The sequence below is a fragment of the Sorex fumeus genome, unplaced genomic scaffold (genome assembly GCF_029834395.1).
Source record: "Sorex fumeus unplaced genomic scaffold, SorFum_2.1 ptg000035l, whole genome shotgun sequence".
NCBI classification, from domain to species: Eukaryota; Metazoa; Chordata; class Mammalia; order Eulipotyphla; family Soricidae; genus Sorex; species Sorex fumeus.
The window spans coordinates 16,353,742-16,373,682 of NW_026606092.1; the positions used below are offsets into that span (position 1 = coordinate 16,353,742).

Consider the following 19,941-nt stretch of genomic DNA (forward strand, 5'->3'; position numbering starts at 1 on the left):
CATATACAGTGATATTTTTATAAGAAAATGATGCTCCTAGAATGCTTCCACTTCACTAAAAAGTTCTTGCTACAGAAACAAAACAGTGTTCTTCAGAATCTTTTCCAACTCTTTCAAATCAAAACATGTTTACCTGAATAAACATGGGTCGATTATCATCGTTTTTGTTAGTAGAAAAACATCAAAGGACAATCCGAGGGTAACAGCAATTGAAGTGTTATTAGGCAGCATCCTTTTCTAGTCAAAACCCTAATGTAATGTACTGGTCCAGTTTACACACAGTGAAATTATTTGTCCTTTCTCAGTACAAACCTGACAATAAGTGGCTAGTTTTAAGTGTAATGAGAAAGTACATATCAATGAATGCAAGAAAGATTTAGGGATTCACAAACACAGATAATTGAACTCAATTCCCTTTGATTAACTTACTCCTTCCCTAACAGTTAACTAGAAGGTGCTACTCTACCTATCCTTGGTCTTCAACTCTCTTATAAACAAGTAGGTAAAATGATCTACTGATCTGTGTTCGTAGGTACACTGAGGAAGGAAAAATGAAAATGTTTCAAAACAAGAAAAGGAGTTCTATTTCCAAGAACCATTTAACTGAATTTTAAAATGGACACAAATTAACTTCAGTATTCGTGAAAAATTTGAGTTGTTAATAACGTGATATCGATTGTAAAACAGATTAACGGAGTAAAAAATGTCAAAACTAAAAATTATTTCAAATGAATGTTATTTCCTAAAGGGCTTGAAAAATTGGGGTGCTAAATTTAAGAAAAAAATGAGAGGATTCAAACATCTGGATTGAGGTGCTTAAATGTAGTATAGTAATAAAACCAAGGCAGCATTTTCTGCATATGTCAACACAAATGACCAGTACATAGAACTAGCTTAAAGAATTATCTGACTGAGTATCTCTGGTCATCGAAGAGTATGTATGTGCCTCCAAGATGCTCCCAAACTGCTAAGAATATCCCATTATCCCAACATATTTTGAGTGACTATAGTGCAAAGGCACTGAAAGATTTCTCTCACATCTGTACTATAACCAGAATAATTAAACTCTCAAATCCTCTTTGGCTGACATTGTTTTGTACTAAAAATAATTGTTGGTAAGTATGACAGCTCATTTTCAATTTCTAACTTGGCTTTATGCAGTGGGTTTCCCAAATTTGCCAAGATTATTTTCTCACATTTAATTTTGTGTATATTTTGGGTCTTGTCTCAGGATCTTTCTCAAAAATGCCCTGATGTGGATGTTTTTTTTAAAATCTCTTTCAGCCATTCACTCCTTTATTAAGCAAACATTTCATTGCATAGCTAACCATATGCAAGGGACTACAGTAGGAAGGGAAAATAAATGTTTTTTGTAAGACTCCACTGTTAATAAGAGTGCTAAAGTTGGTCCAATACAGCAGTGAATGTACCACCATGACATAAAAGGCTTGGAGTAAATAGTACCACTTAGGGAGGTCAGGAAAAAGCTCCTGGTGACTTAGATAGCAAGTCGCATTTTACTCATAGAAGAGAGAAGGGCTATGGAGGCATAAGAAATTATGAAGCTATGGAGGCATAAGAAACTAAGTCTTGGCAGGAACTGCAAGGAGTTCATTATTAGTAAAAAGTAGAGAAACTTGTGGGGGGTGGAGGTGCTCTGTGTATTCAGACTGTGAGACTATAGTCTGGGACTATATGCTGAGTAAGACCAACCCCGTGCCTGAATAGTTTGCTGGAGTACCCCTCCAAAAGTTCTTTTCAAGGCTGATGTCACAGTGGAAGACTACAACACGAAATCATAGCCAGACAAGTATAAGGAGACCTTTAGTTACTATACAACTATGCTAAAATTTTATTCTATAAGGCAACAGATTCTGAAAATTTCCAAATGAGAGATATTCATAGTAATGGCAATAATGGCTGTGTAGATGATAGACTAAAAGGCAAGAACACAAGAACAGAGAACACTAAAATTTCTGTCAAAGTCCAGGAAAGGAATGTGATGGGTCTTACATAAGTGACCCTATTCTGATTCCTATACAATGGTGGACCAACGGGAACTATGTCAGATCTGTCATTAACAAAAAAGGAAAAACCCAGGATAATACATTCTGAAATTTCTTGTATTTAAAGACTTTGAAAGAAGTTATATCAAAAAATCTAGGGAAAGGGTGTGAGGAAGAAAGAGGAGGGAGGTCTATTTCAGGGACAAAGGACTGTACATACTGACTTTTAATGATGCACACCTGAAACAACATTTTGATGCAAATTTGCTTCAATAAAAAGTATGGGAAAATTTTAGAGAAAGTAATTTTTAAGCTTTCCTTGGGAAAAATAACTCAGTGAGTTTAAATCTTTGTATAAACATAAAAGCTAATGAGAAGCATTGAGGTAAACAAATTGTGGAAAGTCCGGTGGAAAATTATATACAAATCAAAAATAACAGAGTACAAAAACCTGAGACACAGTACAAGTAGAAAAGGCAGAATAAAAAAGTATACTTAGTATGGCATCATTAATATAGTATTCAGAATGTACATGCTAACAGTTTAAAAAAAGGAAGTAGTTTAAGTAACTTTCTATTATTTTTATTCATTTTTACAATAATAGAATAAAATAAAGGGAAAAAACCCATAAAGTTAATGTTTATTGCATCAAATAGGCCTGAATTATGTAGGTTACCAGTTCTTTGCTCTCTAGAATGTTTACAAAAAGTGATCCTATTGCCCAGCCCTGTTATTAAAATACCACCCCCTCAAAAACAATTATTCCAGATTGTGACAAGTCCTTAAAATTCTTGTAATGAACAGCTATTTCCCTCCAGATACAAATGGACAAATGGAATAGACAAATGGAATAAAAAAAAAACCCCAAAAAACCAAAAAACAAACCAGGAATCAAATAACAATGTGTATAATAACAAACAGGTGTTTTCTGAACAACTTCAAAGCTTTTGGAAAATTATCCTTATGCCTTATGCTTAAAAAAATTTTTTTAAGTAAGCCAACAAACATGCCATTTATTATCTAATAAGGCATGCACTTCATTCTAAAAATACAAAGAGAAAACAAACAGTTACTGCCCTCAAGAAGTTCACAGTCTAAAAGGAGAAAAAAAATGATTATAGATAATCGCAATATAGTATGATGAGTTCCTGCATAGAGGTATGTATAAGATACTGAGATAAGCCAAAATGAAAGGTAAAAAGTCAGCTTCAAAAGGATGTTAGTCTTCTTTAGGAAAGGGAAGAAGAGAAGTGTGAAATGTGAAAACAAGACAGATGTGGATACCTCGCAGTTTAAGAACCAGAAGAAGAACAACAGGAAATAAAGTTAAAAGGAAGAACAAGTCACAAAAGGCCTTGTAATCAAATTAGAGAATCTAGTTACAACTGAATTCTATCAAATCTAAATTGCTTACAATTACAATAAACATCACTACTTTAAGTACTGCCAAAATAAAAAAGGCTTTATTCTAGGATATATTAAACTATAATATTCCAGCATAGATCTAAATTATGAAACAGCAACAGCCTCAGAGTAGGATAATGCAATAAACTAGCTATGCAGAAGAAAGTAACAATACTACTAAAATTTCTCAAGTTGCTCTTAGACAAAGAGGCTGTGGGGGATTTCCCTGGAGAAATGAACTCCAGCCAAATTCATAAACTTAGGTAAAGCTATCAGTTGAGGCTCAGAAACAAAACACAACAAAGTCTTTAAAACAGTTTCATAGAGGTAGTGTTCCCAATTCCCTGAGAGAAAAAAATGAGAACTTTCTTTAGATAAATTAGACTTTGAGTCAGGAAAATGGCAATCCTAATGAAATTACACTTCAACGATGATAAATAAAAGTGTGCATCTTAGAATCAATGAAAAATAGTAGATCTTACATTATAGTCAGTCTTAAAACCTGAAAGTGTGTCAGTATTTACTGCAAACTTTATGCTTGTCCTTGGACAATACCTGGCAGTCCTACAGACTGGTGCCAGGGATCAAACCTGAGCTATGGCACAGAGCCCGCTGAGCTCTCTCTCAGGCTGAAATGGGGAATGTAAAACAAAACCTACAAAAACTCACCTATTACCAAGCCTCTCAGTCAGAAAGGCATAAAGCAGAGCCCTGGAATCTCTATTTTAATATGCTACCCCATATTTTTATACAACAAGATGGAAGAGTAAGACACTAGCACCTGTTTGCAGAATCAGCTATAAACTCCACTCTAGATAATAAAGAACTACAATAAGTTTAAGCCAAAGCATAGACTTTGTACAAAAAATATATTTGAAGACCATAAGGATGAGAAGAAGCTAGGAAATTACTGAAATAGTTCTAAAGCAAGAAATGGTGACCATTTAAACAGTGACAATAGGAAGAAAAAGTAAATCAGGGGGTAAAATTAGAAAGAACTTTACACAAAGGTAGAAGTATAGGATCTAATTAAAAAAAATCTCTAAGCAGGACTATAGGCATTAGACCTTTAAAAATAAATTTTATGTGGGCTGGTAATTTAACACCTTTCAGTTTTAAATAACGGAAAACTTTATACCACATAAAAATCTATACGATATAAAAACTGAATATATCAAATGTCATAAACATTCAAAGTGATCTTGAAATTGATAAGCACTGAAGTATTTTCAAATTTTCACCATATCTATTAAACTGTGTACCAACTAAAAAACTAAAATCTCCTCAGTGAAAAGAGAAAAGATTTTCATTGGCAGCTACATTTAAATTACAAACAGAAAACAATGAATTAACAAACTTACGCTGAATATGAATGAACTGTTTTGGCTGTTTAAACTCTCCTTTGTACAAGCGATTGTAATAGTTGACGTTGCTCTCAGCCTCTGGAACTGGAATGACCATACTCTCTTTTTTTTCTCTAAATACTTGCTGCGCTGAAATAGCCCGCTGTAAATGATGTTCCTGGAAAATGCAAATGTAAAGTAGGCAATATAAGTGGTTTTAATAATGGCTTGATGATTATTCAATATATAATTCTATTTAAATTTTGCTCGGCTTAATATCACAGAGTGCTTTAAAATTCAAAAATAAACAGTTCCTCTGACACCTACCTACCAAAAGCATTATGATTGTTTTCCCTTAATACACTTATACTCATAGTGACATCACCATAGAAGATGAAAATTTGAATAAGTAGAAAACTTAAGATAATTATTAACTTTATCAGACACAAATTTAACAGCACAATTACAAGAAAAGTGATTGTCTGTTGCTCCAATATACATTACAAATGTATGGACAAATGTGAATGACAGGAAAAGTTTGTACCTCTTAAGTATCCTTTGCATTTATATAACTGAAACTTTGTGATTATGAATTATTCAAGGAAAGATAAAATTAAGCAATGCATTTGTACCATTGTGAGAGCTAGGAATATTTTTAAGTAAACGTTTAACAGAAATATCTATAAACACCAAGATTCTAAGCTTTACATCACCTCTACCACTTACTATATACTTTCTCCCTTGACACTCTACAGACCATTCTCAGCAAAGCAGTTTTATCTTTTGGGAGAAAAATTATGTTCACTCCCCAATGAATCCCATTAATATTCAAGTTAAAAGTGACTACGAGGCCTGATAGAAACCTTTCTAGATCTTTCCTCCCATTCTTCACTCCAGTCACAATGCCTCTCCTTACAGTTCCTAAATATCCATCTAAATGACTTGCTTTGAAACTCTTTCAAGTCTCATCTGAGATCTTCTGGGACTTCCCTTATGGAAAAGAACATTGGCTATGCTGCAAGGCATGAATTACGAATTATTACTCAGTTGTCATACTTTCAACACACTTCAGAGCAGTTAGTAGACAACAGACATTACTCCTGTTACTGAAAATTTTAAGTGAATGAGAAACAGACCTGAGTCTTTAAGAAATTCAGTGTGGAAAACATAGCTAAGTATGCAATCAAGTTTGAGCTGGCTAAGTAGCTTCACAATTAGCCTAATCACCTGTTATGGAAAGATAAAGACATTGCCAAGGAAATAAAACATAAACTAAGATTTTCAGAATCAGTAGGAAGTTGAAAGGCAGAGAAACAGAAGTTACCCCAAAAAAGGCCAGCAGAGATGACAGACAAAAGTAGACAAAGCTGAGCCTGAAAGACAATGTTGAAGCATCAGCCTGGCATTACCGGAGTAGTAGTTGACGACTTAGATGAGGGTTTTCCCCACTATCACACCAGGCAGGAACATTTATTTTTTTCTAGTCACTGTCACTGTCCTCCCGTTCTTCACTGATTTGCTCTAGCAGGCCCAGTAACATTGTGAGACTTGTTACTGTGTTTGGCAGATTGGATATGTCACGGGTAGCTTGCCAGGCTCTGCCATACGGGCGGGATACTCTCGGTAGCTTGCCAGGCTATCGGAGAGGGGTGGAGGCATCAAACTCGGGTCAGGTCGGGTCGACCAGATCAGCGGGGTCAGCCTCGTGCAAGGAAAATGCCCAACCCACTGTGCTATCACTCCTGCCCATTTTTTCTATATATATATATATATATATATACACACACACACACACACACACACACACACACACACAATCTGTATGTATCTTTTGAGTTAGCTGCGTTGTTACATCTCTCCTTCTCTCACAGACACATATACACTATCAAGAAACCAGGAATACTCAAGCACACACATCCTAAGGATCGATTTCTAACATTATTTAAGCCTAGTATTTTCATAATACCTAGCTGGAATAACCTCCTGTTCACACAAGAATGATACTAGGAGAGGAAAAGGGCTACAACCAGAGAGTGGAAGGAAGTGCTTAAATGGGGGCAGGGGTGCTGAAAGGTGGTAAAGTGCTGTTCATGAAACCCCATAACAGTAACAGTTCTATAAATCACCTTTTTTAAAACAGATTGTCTCTCACAGAAGCACACTGGTAGGCAGAAGGCAAAGAGTGTGTGTGTGTGTGTGTGTGTGTGTGTGTAAGGGGACGGGCGGAGGGAAGGGGTGCTTCTCGATATGGATGGTGGCAGAAAGTGGACAGTGAAGGAATTATTGTTGAAATATTATATGCCAGAAACCCAGTCATGAATAATTTTGTAATTTTGTGGTAATTAAATAAAAAGACAAAAGTGACACAATATGCAATACCACCTTGCATTCATAGAATGTTCTATGGTTCTTAAAGTCCATATAATCATATATTGAGCAGCATACCTCTCAATCTTGGCACAGTGGTAGCTGTTTCTTTGTAAATGAGACTCAAAGTATTTGCTCTTAATTATGTCATAATATATGAAAGTAAAATTTCAGGACTTTGTTTCTAGTATTCAGTTTTCATGTTCTTACTAAAGAAGGCTGTAAAAACAAAGAAAAACCATGTTCTGGTAATGCCGATAATTTATAGACATTGGTGAAAAGGGAAACGGAGCTATCAGCACATTTTTATTTTTTATTTGATGAGTAAAGTAAAGTAAAGGCCCTCCCATTGATCATCGATTTGCTTGAGTGGGCCCAGTAACGTCTCCATTGGAGACTTTGTTGTTACTGTGTCTGGCATATGGAATACATCACGGGGAGCTTGCCAGGCTCTGCCGTGCAGGCGAGATACTCTCAGTAGCTTGCCGGGCTCTCCGAGAGGGGTGGAGGAATTGAACTTGAATCGGCCATGCTGGCTGCGTGCAAGGCAAACGCCCTACCGCTGTGCTATCGTTCCAGCCCTATTTGATGAGATAATTTTAATTTATTTCAGACTTTTCCTTAAGGAAAAGACATTTTTTAGGTATCCACCAGTGATCACAATAAATCCTTAAAAGGGTTGGAGTGATAGTAAAGTGGGTAGGGCACTTGCCTTACAAGTGACAGATCAAGGTTCAATCCCCAGCACCCCATTATGATCCCCTGAGGCCGCCGGGAGTGATCCCTGAGTACTGAGTACACCCCCCACCCAAAAAACGTAATGAGAACTCGAATGTGTTTGTGTATGTGTGTGCGCGCGCACACGCGCATGTCTGTATGTATGCTTGCTGCATTATGCTTGAAGTATTTTAAAATTAGCTAAAAATAAAACAGAGCCTTATTACTTTACTGTTCCTTAAAAAAAAAAAGGCATCCCCAATATCTATTCTTTAAATAGACCATCCCAACTTTGATCCACCCACTCCACTGAAAATTTATCAGAAGATAACAAATGAACATAATGATCAAGTAACAATCATGAAATACAAAAACAAAAAGTCCGGGCCAATAAATATTTTATAACAACCAGAAATCTTGGGTAGTCGTGAAAAACATGCAAATCCCTTATAACTCTAACAGATGTTAGGATAGTAAATTAAAAGATAGGTTATAAATAACATGTATAAATGTAAATTAGTATGACTGTAGAGAGAAAAAAGCACTAAAATATAAGATGAATACCAAAGTGCTAAATATTCAAGGAGTCCTTAATTTCTTTTGTGAATTTTCATGCTTTCTTGAATTTTGGTAAACTCTGTTACTTCATAAATTTTAAAATGTTTTTGTTAAAGCTTTCCACTTTATTTCAACTCTGTACAAGCAAAATTACTTCTGACAATTATTTTGACATTCTGAAATACCCTTTTGAAATCTACTAAGTTATCCCTAAACACTATGTATTTTCCTTTTAATATATAGTCTCAGTACTATATATTAATAATATATAACATGTTTAATAATATCTGAACTACATAAGCCATTAAAAGCAAACTGAAAGCCAAATAATTCATGAGTTTTAGTTTTTATAACTACAATCCTGAAAAGTGTAGGACAGAGTTTTCTTTGGAGCTAATAAGATCCAATAGTTACGCAGAAAACAGAACTGAATTTTCAATACTTATTTATGTTTGTCATGTTCATGCCCCATCTTGTTGAATTTCAGAATCTATCAAAAAAATTAGCTGTGTACAAAGTCAAGGATTACTCACTGGAATTCTGAAAATTCACATACAAACTTACCAACTGAAGATAGAGACTAAATGTCTATATATGTACCTACCATATCTCCTATAAAAATTTTTTACAAAGGACTAAGAAGTTTACAAAGCAATAATGACTAGAATAAGAATGAGCCAATGGTACCAAGTGTAGCAAAATTTTTAGAACACTTAGAAGAGGAAGTTTGGATCCTTCCAGAGAAGGAAAAGGTGAAAACTGAGCCCACCCATCCTACAGAAAGTAAAATGATGGGGATTTTGAAACACTAGCTAGAAACATCAAGGATGAGACACGCTTTCTTTGCCTTTACTTCAGAAGCAGATCATTTTACACAGACAGAAGAGGGCGCCAATGAATTATAGAAATGTGGATCCCTCCAAGAAAATAAAGAGAAAAAAATGGAAAGAAAACTTACTAAGTTTACTGAATTTTTGTTTGCAAAGATTCAACTATGACTCTGAAAATGAACTCTTTCCACTCTGGGAAGGAGAAAAACAAAACTAAAAAAGAACTCTTCAGAATAAAGCTCTAAACCAAATTAAATTTCAAGGATATGAAAAACAACAACAACAAAAATCACCTTAATCAGAAACTCAAAATTTAAGAACTAAGAAAGAAGCAAAACACTTGGGGAAAAAAATTACCATTGATGAAACTCAGGAGAGAAAAAAAAATAGTCACCTCAGAGATGAAAACTAAAATCAGTAGTTCAGGGAAAAAAAAACAACAACAAAACACTGAAAAGACATGTGTTGCGACCACAACACCCAAAAGGAGAGAGAGAACACAGGGGATTGCCCTGCCACAGAGACAGGGGGGATGGGGGGATGGGGGTGGGAGGGATATTATCCATGGTGGTGGAAAATGGGCACTGGTGGAGGGATGGGTATCTGATCATTGTATAATTGAAACCAAAGCACAAAAAATTGTAAATCTACAACTTTAAAAAAAATAAAATAAAATAAAGGGAAAAAAAAAAAAGACATGTGTTGCACAGAGGGAGACAATAAACAGAATTTAAATGAAGTTAAAATAAAGAGAGACAATGAGTAAAAAGGCATTAGAATGAAAAACAGATAAAGAAGGAATGCCATTCATATAATTGGAGTACCCCCCAAAGAGAGAAGAAAAAATAACAACAAAATGAATATTTAAAACATTCCCCACCCCACTTTCCCAACACCCTGGAAATAAACTATAAACCTACCAAAAAAATACACAATGCAGCAGCACAACACATAAGAACCTGCACCAGAATGGACATAATCTGACACCACCTGGCACAATCAGGAGAAAACACTCGCTTATGCTCTTCTCCCTTGGGAAGGATGGATAAAGAGCAGAACACAAATCCAACATTTCCGTTTGTGTGTATGAGTGGGAGCTGTCCAAGAGACTGTCTCTGTCTTAACTAACTCAAAGGGCAGACTGAGCCAGCATAATTTATAAGTCTTAGAAGTTACAGAGAAGGAGAAAGTCAATTCTGTGGCTTTTAGCAGTGAGAACTTGCAGCACAGTACCACAGAAGAATACAAGAGAGAACAAGAGATTCCAAGCTCCTGAAAAAGAAATCAGCAAACTTCTAAGAGATCATCTGCTACGTCCAAAGAACATGTCACTGTCACTGTCACCCCGTTGTTCATCGATTTGCTCAAGCAGGCGCCAATAACTTCTCCTTTCGTCCCAGCCCTGAGATTTTAGCAGTCTCTCCTTATTCGTCCTTCCCAATGGTGCCGTATTGGAGGCTCTTTCAGACTCAGGGGAATGAGACCCATTATTGTTACTGTTTTTGGCATATCGAATACGCCATGGAGAGCTTGCCAGGCTATGCCGTGCGGGTGGGATGCTCTCAATAGCTTGCCAGGCTCTCAAAGAGGGACGGAGAATGTATGTAAGAGAATACAAGTAAGTATGCTAAAACCAAACATGTGTGCTGCTTTAGGTACATCAGTGGGCTAGACTAGAACATGTATCTTCAGAAACTGATGCTAGATATATAAATCATCTAACGAACTATAACATAACTATCTTAAGTTTGGTATGTGCTAAAAAAGTACACAAAGATACTTAAATTAAACCTAGAAAATGATGTATAAACAAAATGGTAAGATCAATAAAGAGAAAACAAAAATAAACCAAATACATTCTGGAGCTGAATAACTTAAGAGAAACATCCATCAGAAAGGTACAAGTGAATTTCACCATGCAAAAGAATCAGTGAACTGAGAGTCATTTGAAATCGATTTTAAAAAAAGTATTATGAACAAAGTGTAAAGAAACTCTATGAAACTTATCAACTGTCCAAAACAAGAGCTGTGAAAGGAGAAGAAAGAAACATAGCCTACCAAAAGAAATAAATAATAGCCCCAAAGTTTCCAAATCTGAGGAAGGAAACAAATACCCGAACTCATTCATATCGGATAAACATATTTTAGGTTAAATAGTGACACAGAGACCAAGGAAACTACTCAATCATAAAGGGTCAGTTCACCATAAAGTTGTAATAGCTACAGATACCCATGTAATAACAGATTCAGGGACTGTATAGGATGCCAGGAGAATTGAACTTGGGTCAGCAGCATGCAAGGCAATCGGGACACTACCTGCACCGTACTGTACTGACTCCGAACTCAGAATGTGTTATCTGAATAAAATTACTTCAAGAATAATGAAAAGGTCTCAAAGCATCCAAGCAGTAAGAGTAACAATAATATATACTCATTATAAGCTATTTTATAATGAAATACTATCATAATTTTAAAGGAAAAAAAAAAGAGCCAAACTAACATCACACTTCAAAACCAATATAAAGTCAAAGCAAACCTGCAGTATTCCTCAGCCCCTCTCGGAGAGCCCGGCAAGCTACCGAGAGTATCTCGCCCGCACAGCAGAGCCTGGCAAGCTCCCTGTGACGTATTCGATATGCCAGACACAGTAACAACAAAGTCTCCAATGGAGACGTTACTGGGCCCGCTCCAGCAAATCGATGATCAACGGGAGGGCCTTTACCTTTACCTTTACCAAAAAAAAAAAAAAAAAAAGATGGGGGTTATGGTGCCGCCTACAGGTCAATCTGTACCTGTGAGGTGAGTATATCAGCAGCCCTGATATACTTTTCTTGGCAAAGTTTACCAAGAAAGTAAACGGCCAAAAGTTAGATATGTGGGAGCACACCCACAAACCACCTCCCGCTCAGCTATATGATTGGAGGCATGGCCTCTCTGGTTCCTGGTCGAACTGCTTAATGGCCATGATCCCAGAGACTCAGAAACAAATCTCGAAATCCAAAGGCTTTTGGCAGAAATGCGTCCAGTCCCAGCAGTAGGCACTGTTCCCCCTGGTGGCCTGGTGGCCGTCATCCTCTAGAGGCCACTGGACAGTCAGGTTTGGGCCACAGTGATGAGACACGTGGGGCCTCACAGGATGGTGAAGCTGGCCTTTCCTCCCCAATCCCAACAGACCCCAAGTCGTGCCCACGAACAGCCTCTCTGGCTCCTGATCAAGCTACTTAATGGCCATGATCCCAGAGACTCAGAAACAAATCTCGAAACCCAGTGGCTTTTGGCAGAAATGCGTCTGGACCACACAGTAAGTTACTGTCACTGGGCAACCCCAGAGGAAAAGGGTGCCGTCCCTCTGCCTGCTCCCCCTAGGTGGCTCGGTGGTGGTGGCTGCCATCTTCCAGAGGTCATTGGACAGTCAGGTTTGGGCCCGCAGTGACGAGACGTGCAGGGCCTCATGGGATGGGGATGGAGCCGGCCCTTTCCTCCCCACCCCAAGGAGACTGTGAGTCGCCGCCCACAAATGGCCTCTCTGGCTTCTGATCAAGCTGCTTAACGGCCATGATCCCAGAGACTCAGGAACAAATCTCGGAACCCAGCAGGTTTTGGCAAGAAATCCCTCCAGATTTAATTGTTAAAGTTTTGGAATTTCAAAATCGTGCACCCACACGACAAAATACTGCAGCCACACGACACCATATGTTATTCATAACCAGCAAAAGAAAACAAATTGTCTACTGTTGCCTTTTCCGCGGCACTGAGTGTTAGGGTAAAATCCCAAATAATAAAGGTGGGTGTGGTGTCAAAATACTGAATGTAATCAAAGTATAGAGAGAGTAATTTGGAAATCATCTGCCCCACAGGTAGGGGGAGGGTGTGGGGTGGCGGTATACTGGGTATTTTGGTGGTGGAGAATGGGCACTCGTGAAGGTACGGGTGTTTCATTGTATGACCGAGACTTAAACCCGAAAGCTTTGTAACTGCTCTCATGGTGATTCAATAAATAAAATTATATAAAATGGGGGAAAAAAGTAAGGTGCAGTTCATGCACAATTCAATCAGCCTAACCAGTGGCTGAATAAATAGCAGTACTCCTACATAAAAAAAAAAAAAAGATGAACCATGGATTTCATATTTAGGTTAGCTGTCCTTCAGAAAGTATCAGGGTAATCAAAACAGGTGTGGTGGGGGGAGGGGAAGAACATGCTACAGGAACTTTAAAAGGAATTACTAAAGTATCACTGTACAACAGAATATTAAAAAGGTAAAGGTAAAGGCCCTCCGGTTGATCATCGATTTGCTTGAGCGGGCCCGGTAACATCTCCATTGGAGACTTTGTTGTTACTGTGTTTGGCATATCGAATACGTCATGCGTAGCCTGCCAGGCTCTGCTGTGCGGGCGAGATACTCTTGGTAGCTTGCCGGGCTCTCCAAGAGGGGCGGAGGAACCGAACTCGGGTCGGCCATGTTGGCTGCGTGCAAGGCAAACGCCCTACCGCTGTGCTATCGCTCCAGCCCAACAGAATATTATGCCACAATAATTATGCCACAATTGTGAACACATGCTTTCTAGTAGCCAAACCTGAAGTAGATAAAACTTGACGAATATATTTAAGCTAATATGTGTAACATTTAACACACAACCTATATAAAAATGTACTGAGACTTTTATATACCTATCCAGATTTTTCTTTAAATGGCTACTTAATGTCCTCTCAAAGTTAAGTGTTTTTACCAACTATAGCTGTGCATACTAGCTTAGTTATACTTAAAAATGGCATCGAGGGCAAGAAATATTATACAGCTAGCAGGGTGCTAGCCTTGCATGCACCCAATTTGGGTTCAAATCACAGTATCCCATAAGGTCTCCAGAGCACCTTTAGGAGTGGATTCCTAAGCACAGAGCAAGGTGTAAACCCCAAGCACTGCTGAGTGTGGCCCCAAAAGAAAAACAAATGGCACTGTATCTAAATAGGAATAGTTTAATAAAATGCTACAATCTGCACAGCCACACACATGGAGAGATACAACACTTTCATGGACTCAAAATTTTTCATGTTTAAATTTCTCCCCAAATGACTATTCAACACAATCCTGGTAAAAACCCAACGAGTCCTTTTTTTCTTTTTTCTCTTCTGCAGAAATGGAAAAGCTGTTTCTAAAATTCATATGGAAAGTCCAATATAAATTTGAAATAGCCAACATAAACTTGAAAGGAACAACTTTTAAGAATGCACATAATTTGATTGTAAGACTTACTGCAAAACTAATCAACATTACTGGCATAAAAACATATAAAGTAATGAAAAAGCATCTAAAAATAGATCTACGCATATAAATAGACCCATACATACAAAGGTTATGAATTTTAAAAATTGATTTCTTAGAGACTAAACATCACACAATAAAGACAATATCCTTGAGGGAAGGAAACAAAATTAGGTGGGTCCTACAACAGCATCAGTTGATTGCCTTGAAACAATTTCCATTCTGTAGCGCTCTCAAGAGAATGAACTGAGGCAAAGCCTGGAAAACTTCCTGACTTGAAAAAAACTAAAAAATGTGAGTCCAGAAAGACTATGGCAGCTGGAGATTGTGCCAGTGAGGTAAAAAACTGCACAGTGAGATCTGCTATGGAGGGTACCCTGGAGTATTCAGCAAAGTACATGAAAAAGTACCTGAGAAGAACTGACTAACCAACTAAGAATTAGAACAGTGTCTGTACTCAGCCAAGAGAAGCACCAGTTCCCACCAACATCACCAAGGGTGGGACACACACACACACACACACACACACACACACACACACTACATGCAAAGGAACAGAATGATACTGGATTTCTCATCAGAAAGAATCTGAGATGCATGTCTATTGGAGCGGCATTTCTAAAACACTAGAAGGAAAAAAAAACTGCCAGTAAGTATTCTATATCCAGCAAAAGTATTTTCCAAAATCCAAGAAAAAAATGAGGATCTGTAGCACAATAATCTGTATCACGATCGATCACGATCACCCTGTTGTTCATCGACTGCCTCGAGCAGGCACCAGTAATGTCTCCTTCTTCCTAGCCCTGAGATTTTAAAAGAGCCACATCCAATGTTCTTTTAGGGCTGGAAGAATGAAACCTATCATTGTCACTGGTATCTGGCATATTGAGTATGACATGGGAAGTTTGCCAGACTCTGCCGAGCGGGCAGGATACTTTTGGTAGCCTGCTGGGTTCTCCAAAATAAAAATGAGATAATAAGATGTCACGTGGCCACGAATAAAGCCGCGCACTTCCGGGAGCTGGGTTTTATATATGCTAACAATTCAGTAATTAAACACTTAAAATTGCAAAAAATGTTTGCATTTTGTTTTATAACACATCTAAAAAGGAAAAAATCATTTTTAGACATACAAAACCTGAAAGTATCCATCACCTGCAGAACTACACAACAAGAAATGTTAATAACAGAAGTACTTCAAGAAAAAAAGGAAATCTAGTCATATGATGTCAAATGGGAATCTAGTCCTAAGATGAACTGATAGGAGTGAAGTTAATTCACTGTATCACTGTCATCCCATTGTTCATCAATTTGCTCGAGTGGGCGCCAGTAACATCTCCATTTATCCCAGTCCTGAGATTTTAGCAGCCTCTCCTTACTCATCCTTCCCAACAGTGCCGTATTGAAGGGTCAGGGGAATGATTGTTAATTAGTAGAGAAAATATTTGTATATTTTCCTTCTGTATTTAAAAGTGTATGAAAAACTGACAGCTTAATATGGTAAAATGTTGAAAATCTTAGCCTAAGATCTGGGCAGAGAGAAATGGAAGGAGACTTGCATAGTTCTTACACTAACACAAGTGGTATTATCATCTGAAGTCAGACTGTGATAAATTAAAGATGTATATTACAACCCCCTAAAGCAATTTCTCAACACTGATACTGCTGACATTCCAGGCAGGGTAATTCTTTGTAGGGGTTAGTCTTGTGGAATGTTTAGCTGCATCTCTGACCTCAACCCACTAGATCTCAAAGGAGAAAATGAGAGAAATGGAAAGAGAACAGTGTACTTCATAAAGAAGCCTGTAAGTTACAAGTTAGGGGGGAAAAATGTGGAGCCACAGCAACAGTACAATGGGTAAGGAGATTGCCTTGCACACAACCAACCCAGATTTGATCTCCAGCACCCCAAATGGTTCTCTGAGCCACACTAAGAGCCATCCCTGAGGACAGAGCTAAGCACTGCCAGTGTGATACAAAAGAAGAAAAAGGGAAAAAAGTATGTCATGCTAATACTTTTCAAAGAAAATAAGTATGATCAGATTAATAATACTAAAAGTCACCAAGTTTCCTAAAAGGCCAGAAATGTAAATACTTTATAATATGGTAATACCATTCCTAACAATTTAAAGAATACGTGTAAAATATACTAACTTGAAAGGCTTTGTGCAGCCCCCTTGTTCAAAACAGCATTTATACATAGCTAAAATATGGAACTAACCAAAAATTTCAATGACAGATAAAAGGATCAAGAAGATGTAGTTTTGGGGCTGAAGAGATAGTACAGTGGGTAGAGTACTTGCCTTGCATGCAGCTGATCCAGATTAAATTACTGGCACCCCGTATGTTCCCCTGAGCCCCACAAGGAGTGATCCCTAAGCACAGTGCCAGCATTAAGACCTGAGCATCATTGGGTATGATCCCAAAACAGAAACAAAATGTGTGACTTTATTATCAAGGAAATTTTAATAAAAACAACAATATCAACTCACAAATCAATGATAATGACGTCTATCAAAAACATGGCAAAACACTATTGCTGGCAGACTTAAGAAAACCCTAAAGACTACAAAAACGCTCCTAGAAACAGTAATATGAAAAGTGGCAGTCTACAAAATCATAATCAACATGCAGAAACCCAGGGAATTTGTACACGCAGTGTGTGTGGGGGGGAGATCCCATTCACAATTGTGCCTCAGAAAGAAAAATCAAGTACCTGAGAATCATCTTTAAAAAAGTCGTGAATGAGATCTACAAAAAAACTATAAAGCACTACAGAAAAAAAAAGAGAAAGAAAAGAGACAAAGAAATGAAAACATTCTCTACTTATGAATCAGAAGGATTAATATTATAAAAATGACAACCTTACCCAAAAGCACTGTACAGTTTCAATACAGTTTGTATAAAAATACTTATGGCATTTTTTAAAGACACATACCAAGTGCTGTTAAAATTCAAATGGAGTAATAACCAACATCTCCCAAATAGTAAAAGCAATTCTAAGGGAAAAAAAAAAGTATGATGGGAGGTTTCTCCTTCCACCACTGTAAATTATATTATAAAGCTATAGTAATTAAGACTATGGAATTAAAATAAAGACAGATGAAAGCTAATTTTCAACAAATAAGCAGAGTGTAGAGTCGAGCAAGAAAAGCCTCAATCAACAAATGGTGTTGGGGGCTGGAGAGACAGTAGAATGAATGCATGGGCAGGATACATGTCTTGCATGTAGCTGAGCCCACTGGCACCACTTACAGATCCCTAGACCTCATCAGGAGTGATCCCTGAACACAAAGCCAGTGTAAGCCCTGAGCACCTGAGCATCACCAAGTGTGCCCCATATCAACAAAAATGGTAAACTATTCAGTCACATGCTTTAAAAAAAACAACCCTCAGACCTCAATCTGACACCATGCACAAATCAATTCAAAATGGATTCTGACTTTTGTATCAGACCTGAATCCATAAATTATATTGAAGAAAACACAGGCAGAACCCTTCATGATACTGAATCTAGAGACACATTCAATGATTTAATGACACTGAGTAAGCAAACAGAAGCAAATAAGCAAACGGGACTGCATCAAACTAAGAAGCATCAGCACTACTAAACAAACAACAAGAATAAAAAAGACACCCCACAGACTGAGAGAAAATATCTGCTCACTACTCCCCTAAGATATTCCCAAGGTATATAAAGCATTTGTAAAACAACAAAAATGGGCTGAAGGAATGTTAGAGTAAGGGGCTTGTCTTGCAGGCAGCCAACCTGGGTTCGATCCCCAGAACCCTACAGGGTCCCTCATGGTCCCTCAGGGTAAGCACAGAGCCAGAAGTAATTCCTTGGTATTGTCAGCTATGCACCCTTCTCTCCAAAAAATTCAACAAACAGGGAGAACAGATTAACAGACACTGCCTTAAAGAAGATAGATATACAGATGATGAAAAGGTATATGGAAAAAAATATTCTGAATCACTTTATCAGGTAAATGCAAATCATAACAATGAGATAATACCTAAAGTCAGTGAGCCAGGTACTAATGAAAAAGAACAATGTTTTTATTCTGGACCAGAGAGAGTGCAGGAATTACAGACCTAGCCTTGCACACAGTGGACTCGGCTTCAATCTCTAGCACCACAATGTATGGCTCCCCAGTCCATGCACCGCCAAACTGACCCTTGAGTACAGAAACAGGAGCAAGACCTGAGCAGTTGGGTGTGACCCAAATCCTTCTGTCCCCAAAACACAAACACAAAACAGGATGGAGTGCCAGGAGGGGGAGAAGTCCTCATCCACTGCTGATGGGATGTTGAATGGTTCAACCTCTATGGAAAACATCTAGACACTTCTTAAAAAATAAGGAGCTTCCAAATGATCTATGAAATCCACATCTCAGAATCTACTCCAACAGCCCCAAAACACTATGTCGAAGACATCTGTACTCCTATGCTCACTGCAGAACTATTTGCAATTGCCAAGCTCTGGAAACAACCCAAGTATCCAAGAACTGATGACTGGATAAAGAGTTTGTGTTATATACACACAATGGAATACTACTTGACTGTCACGGTCACGGTCCTCCCGTTGTTCATCAATTTGCTTGAGCGGGCCCAGTAACATCTCCATTGTGAGACTTGTTACTGTGTTTGGCATATCGGACACATCAGGGGCAGCTTGCCAGGCTCTGCCGTGCGGGCGAGATACTCTCGGTAGCTTGCCGGGCTCTCCGAGAGGGGCGGAGGAATCGAACTCGGGTCGGCCATGTTGGCGGCTTGTAAGGCAAATGTCCTACCACTGTGCTATCACTCCAGACTCAAGTTCCTACTTGACTGTAAGGGAAAAAAAAAACCAAAACCACGCAATCTGGAGGGTTTCATGCTGTATGAAGTCAGCAAGATAGAGAAGGACAGATAGAGAATTCTCTCTCTCATATGAGGGATAGAAAAAATGTAACATGGGAACAACACATGGTCAAGGACAACAGACTCTGAGAACTGGTTCACAAACTGGGCTACCAAGGGTGGGGGGAGTGGTTCAAAGGGGACCCTGTGGTAATGGTAGAGAAAAAGTGAACATTCTGATGGAAGGTGTGGTCTTGGAACATTCTTTGCATGAAGCAGTATCATTAACATTATTGTAAATCACAGTGCTCCAAATAATAAATAAGGAACTCTCATTCACTGCAAATTGGAGTATCTTTTGATTCAGTCCTTATGTAAAATAGCATGGAGAGTGCTCAAAACACTTACAACAGAACTTCCATATGACCAAGAATTCCAGTTCTTGGTATCTATTCCCCCCCCAAAAAAGAAGCCCAATAATATTATTTTGAAGAAATATATATTATGCACATCTATATTCACTGTAGTACTTAGTGCAATAATCAGGATACAAGAAACAACCCAGTGTCCGATAACAGACCAAGAAGTTGTACAGAGAGAGAGTGTGTGTGT

The 19,941-nt window shown here is 38.0% G+C and overlaps 1 protein-coding gene across 3 annotated transcripts in view; it reads right to left on the reverse strand.

The window, feature by feature from the left end:
- EPC2 (enhancer of polycomb homolog 2) overlaps window positions 1–19,941 on the reverse strand; it is a 101,409-nt gene that overhangs the window by 59,518 nt on the left and 21,950 nt on the right. For all 3 annotated transcript variants that reach the window (XM_056117612.1, XM_056117613.1, XM_056117611.1), the window contains exon 2: window positions 4,772–4,931. In XM_056117612.1, coding sequence (XP_055973587.1) covers window positions 4,772–4,931 — 160 coding nt within the window. The remainder of the gene's footprint in view (window positions 1–4,771; window positions 4,932–19,941) is intronic.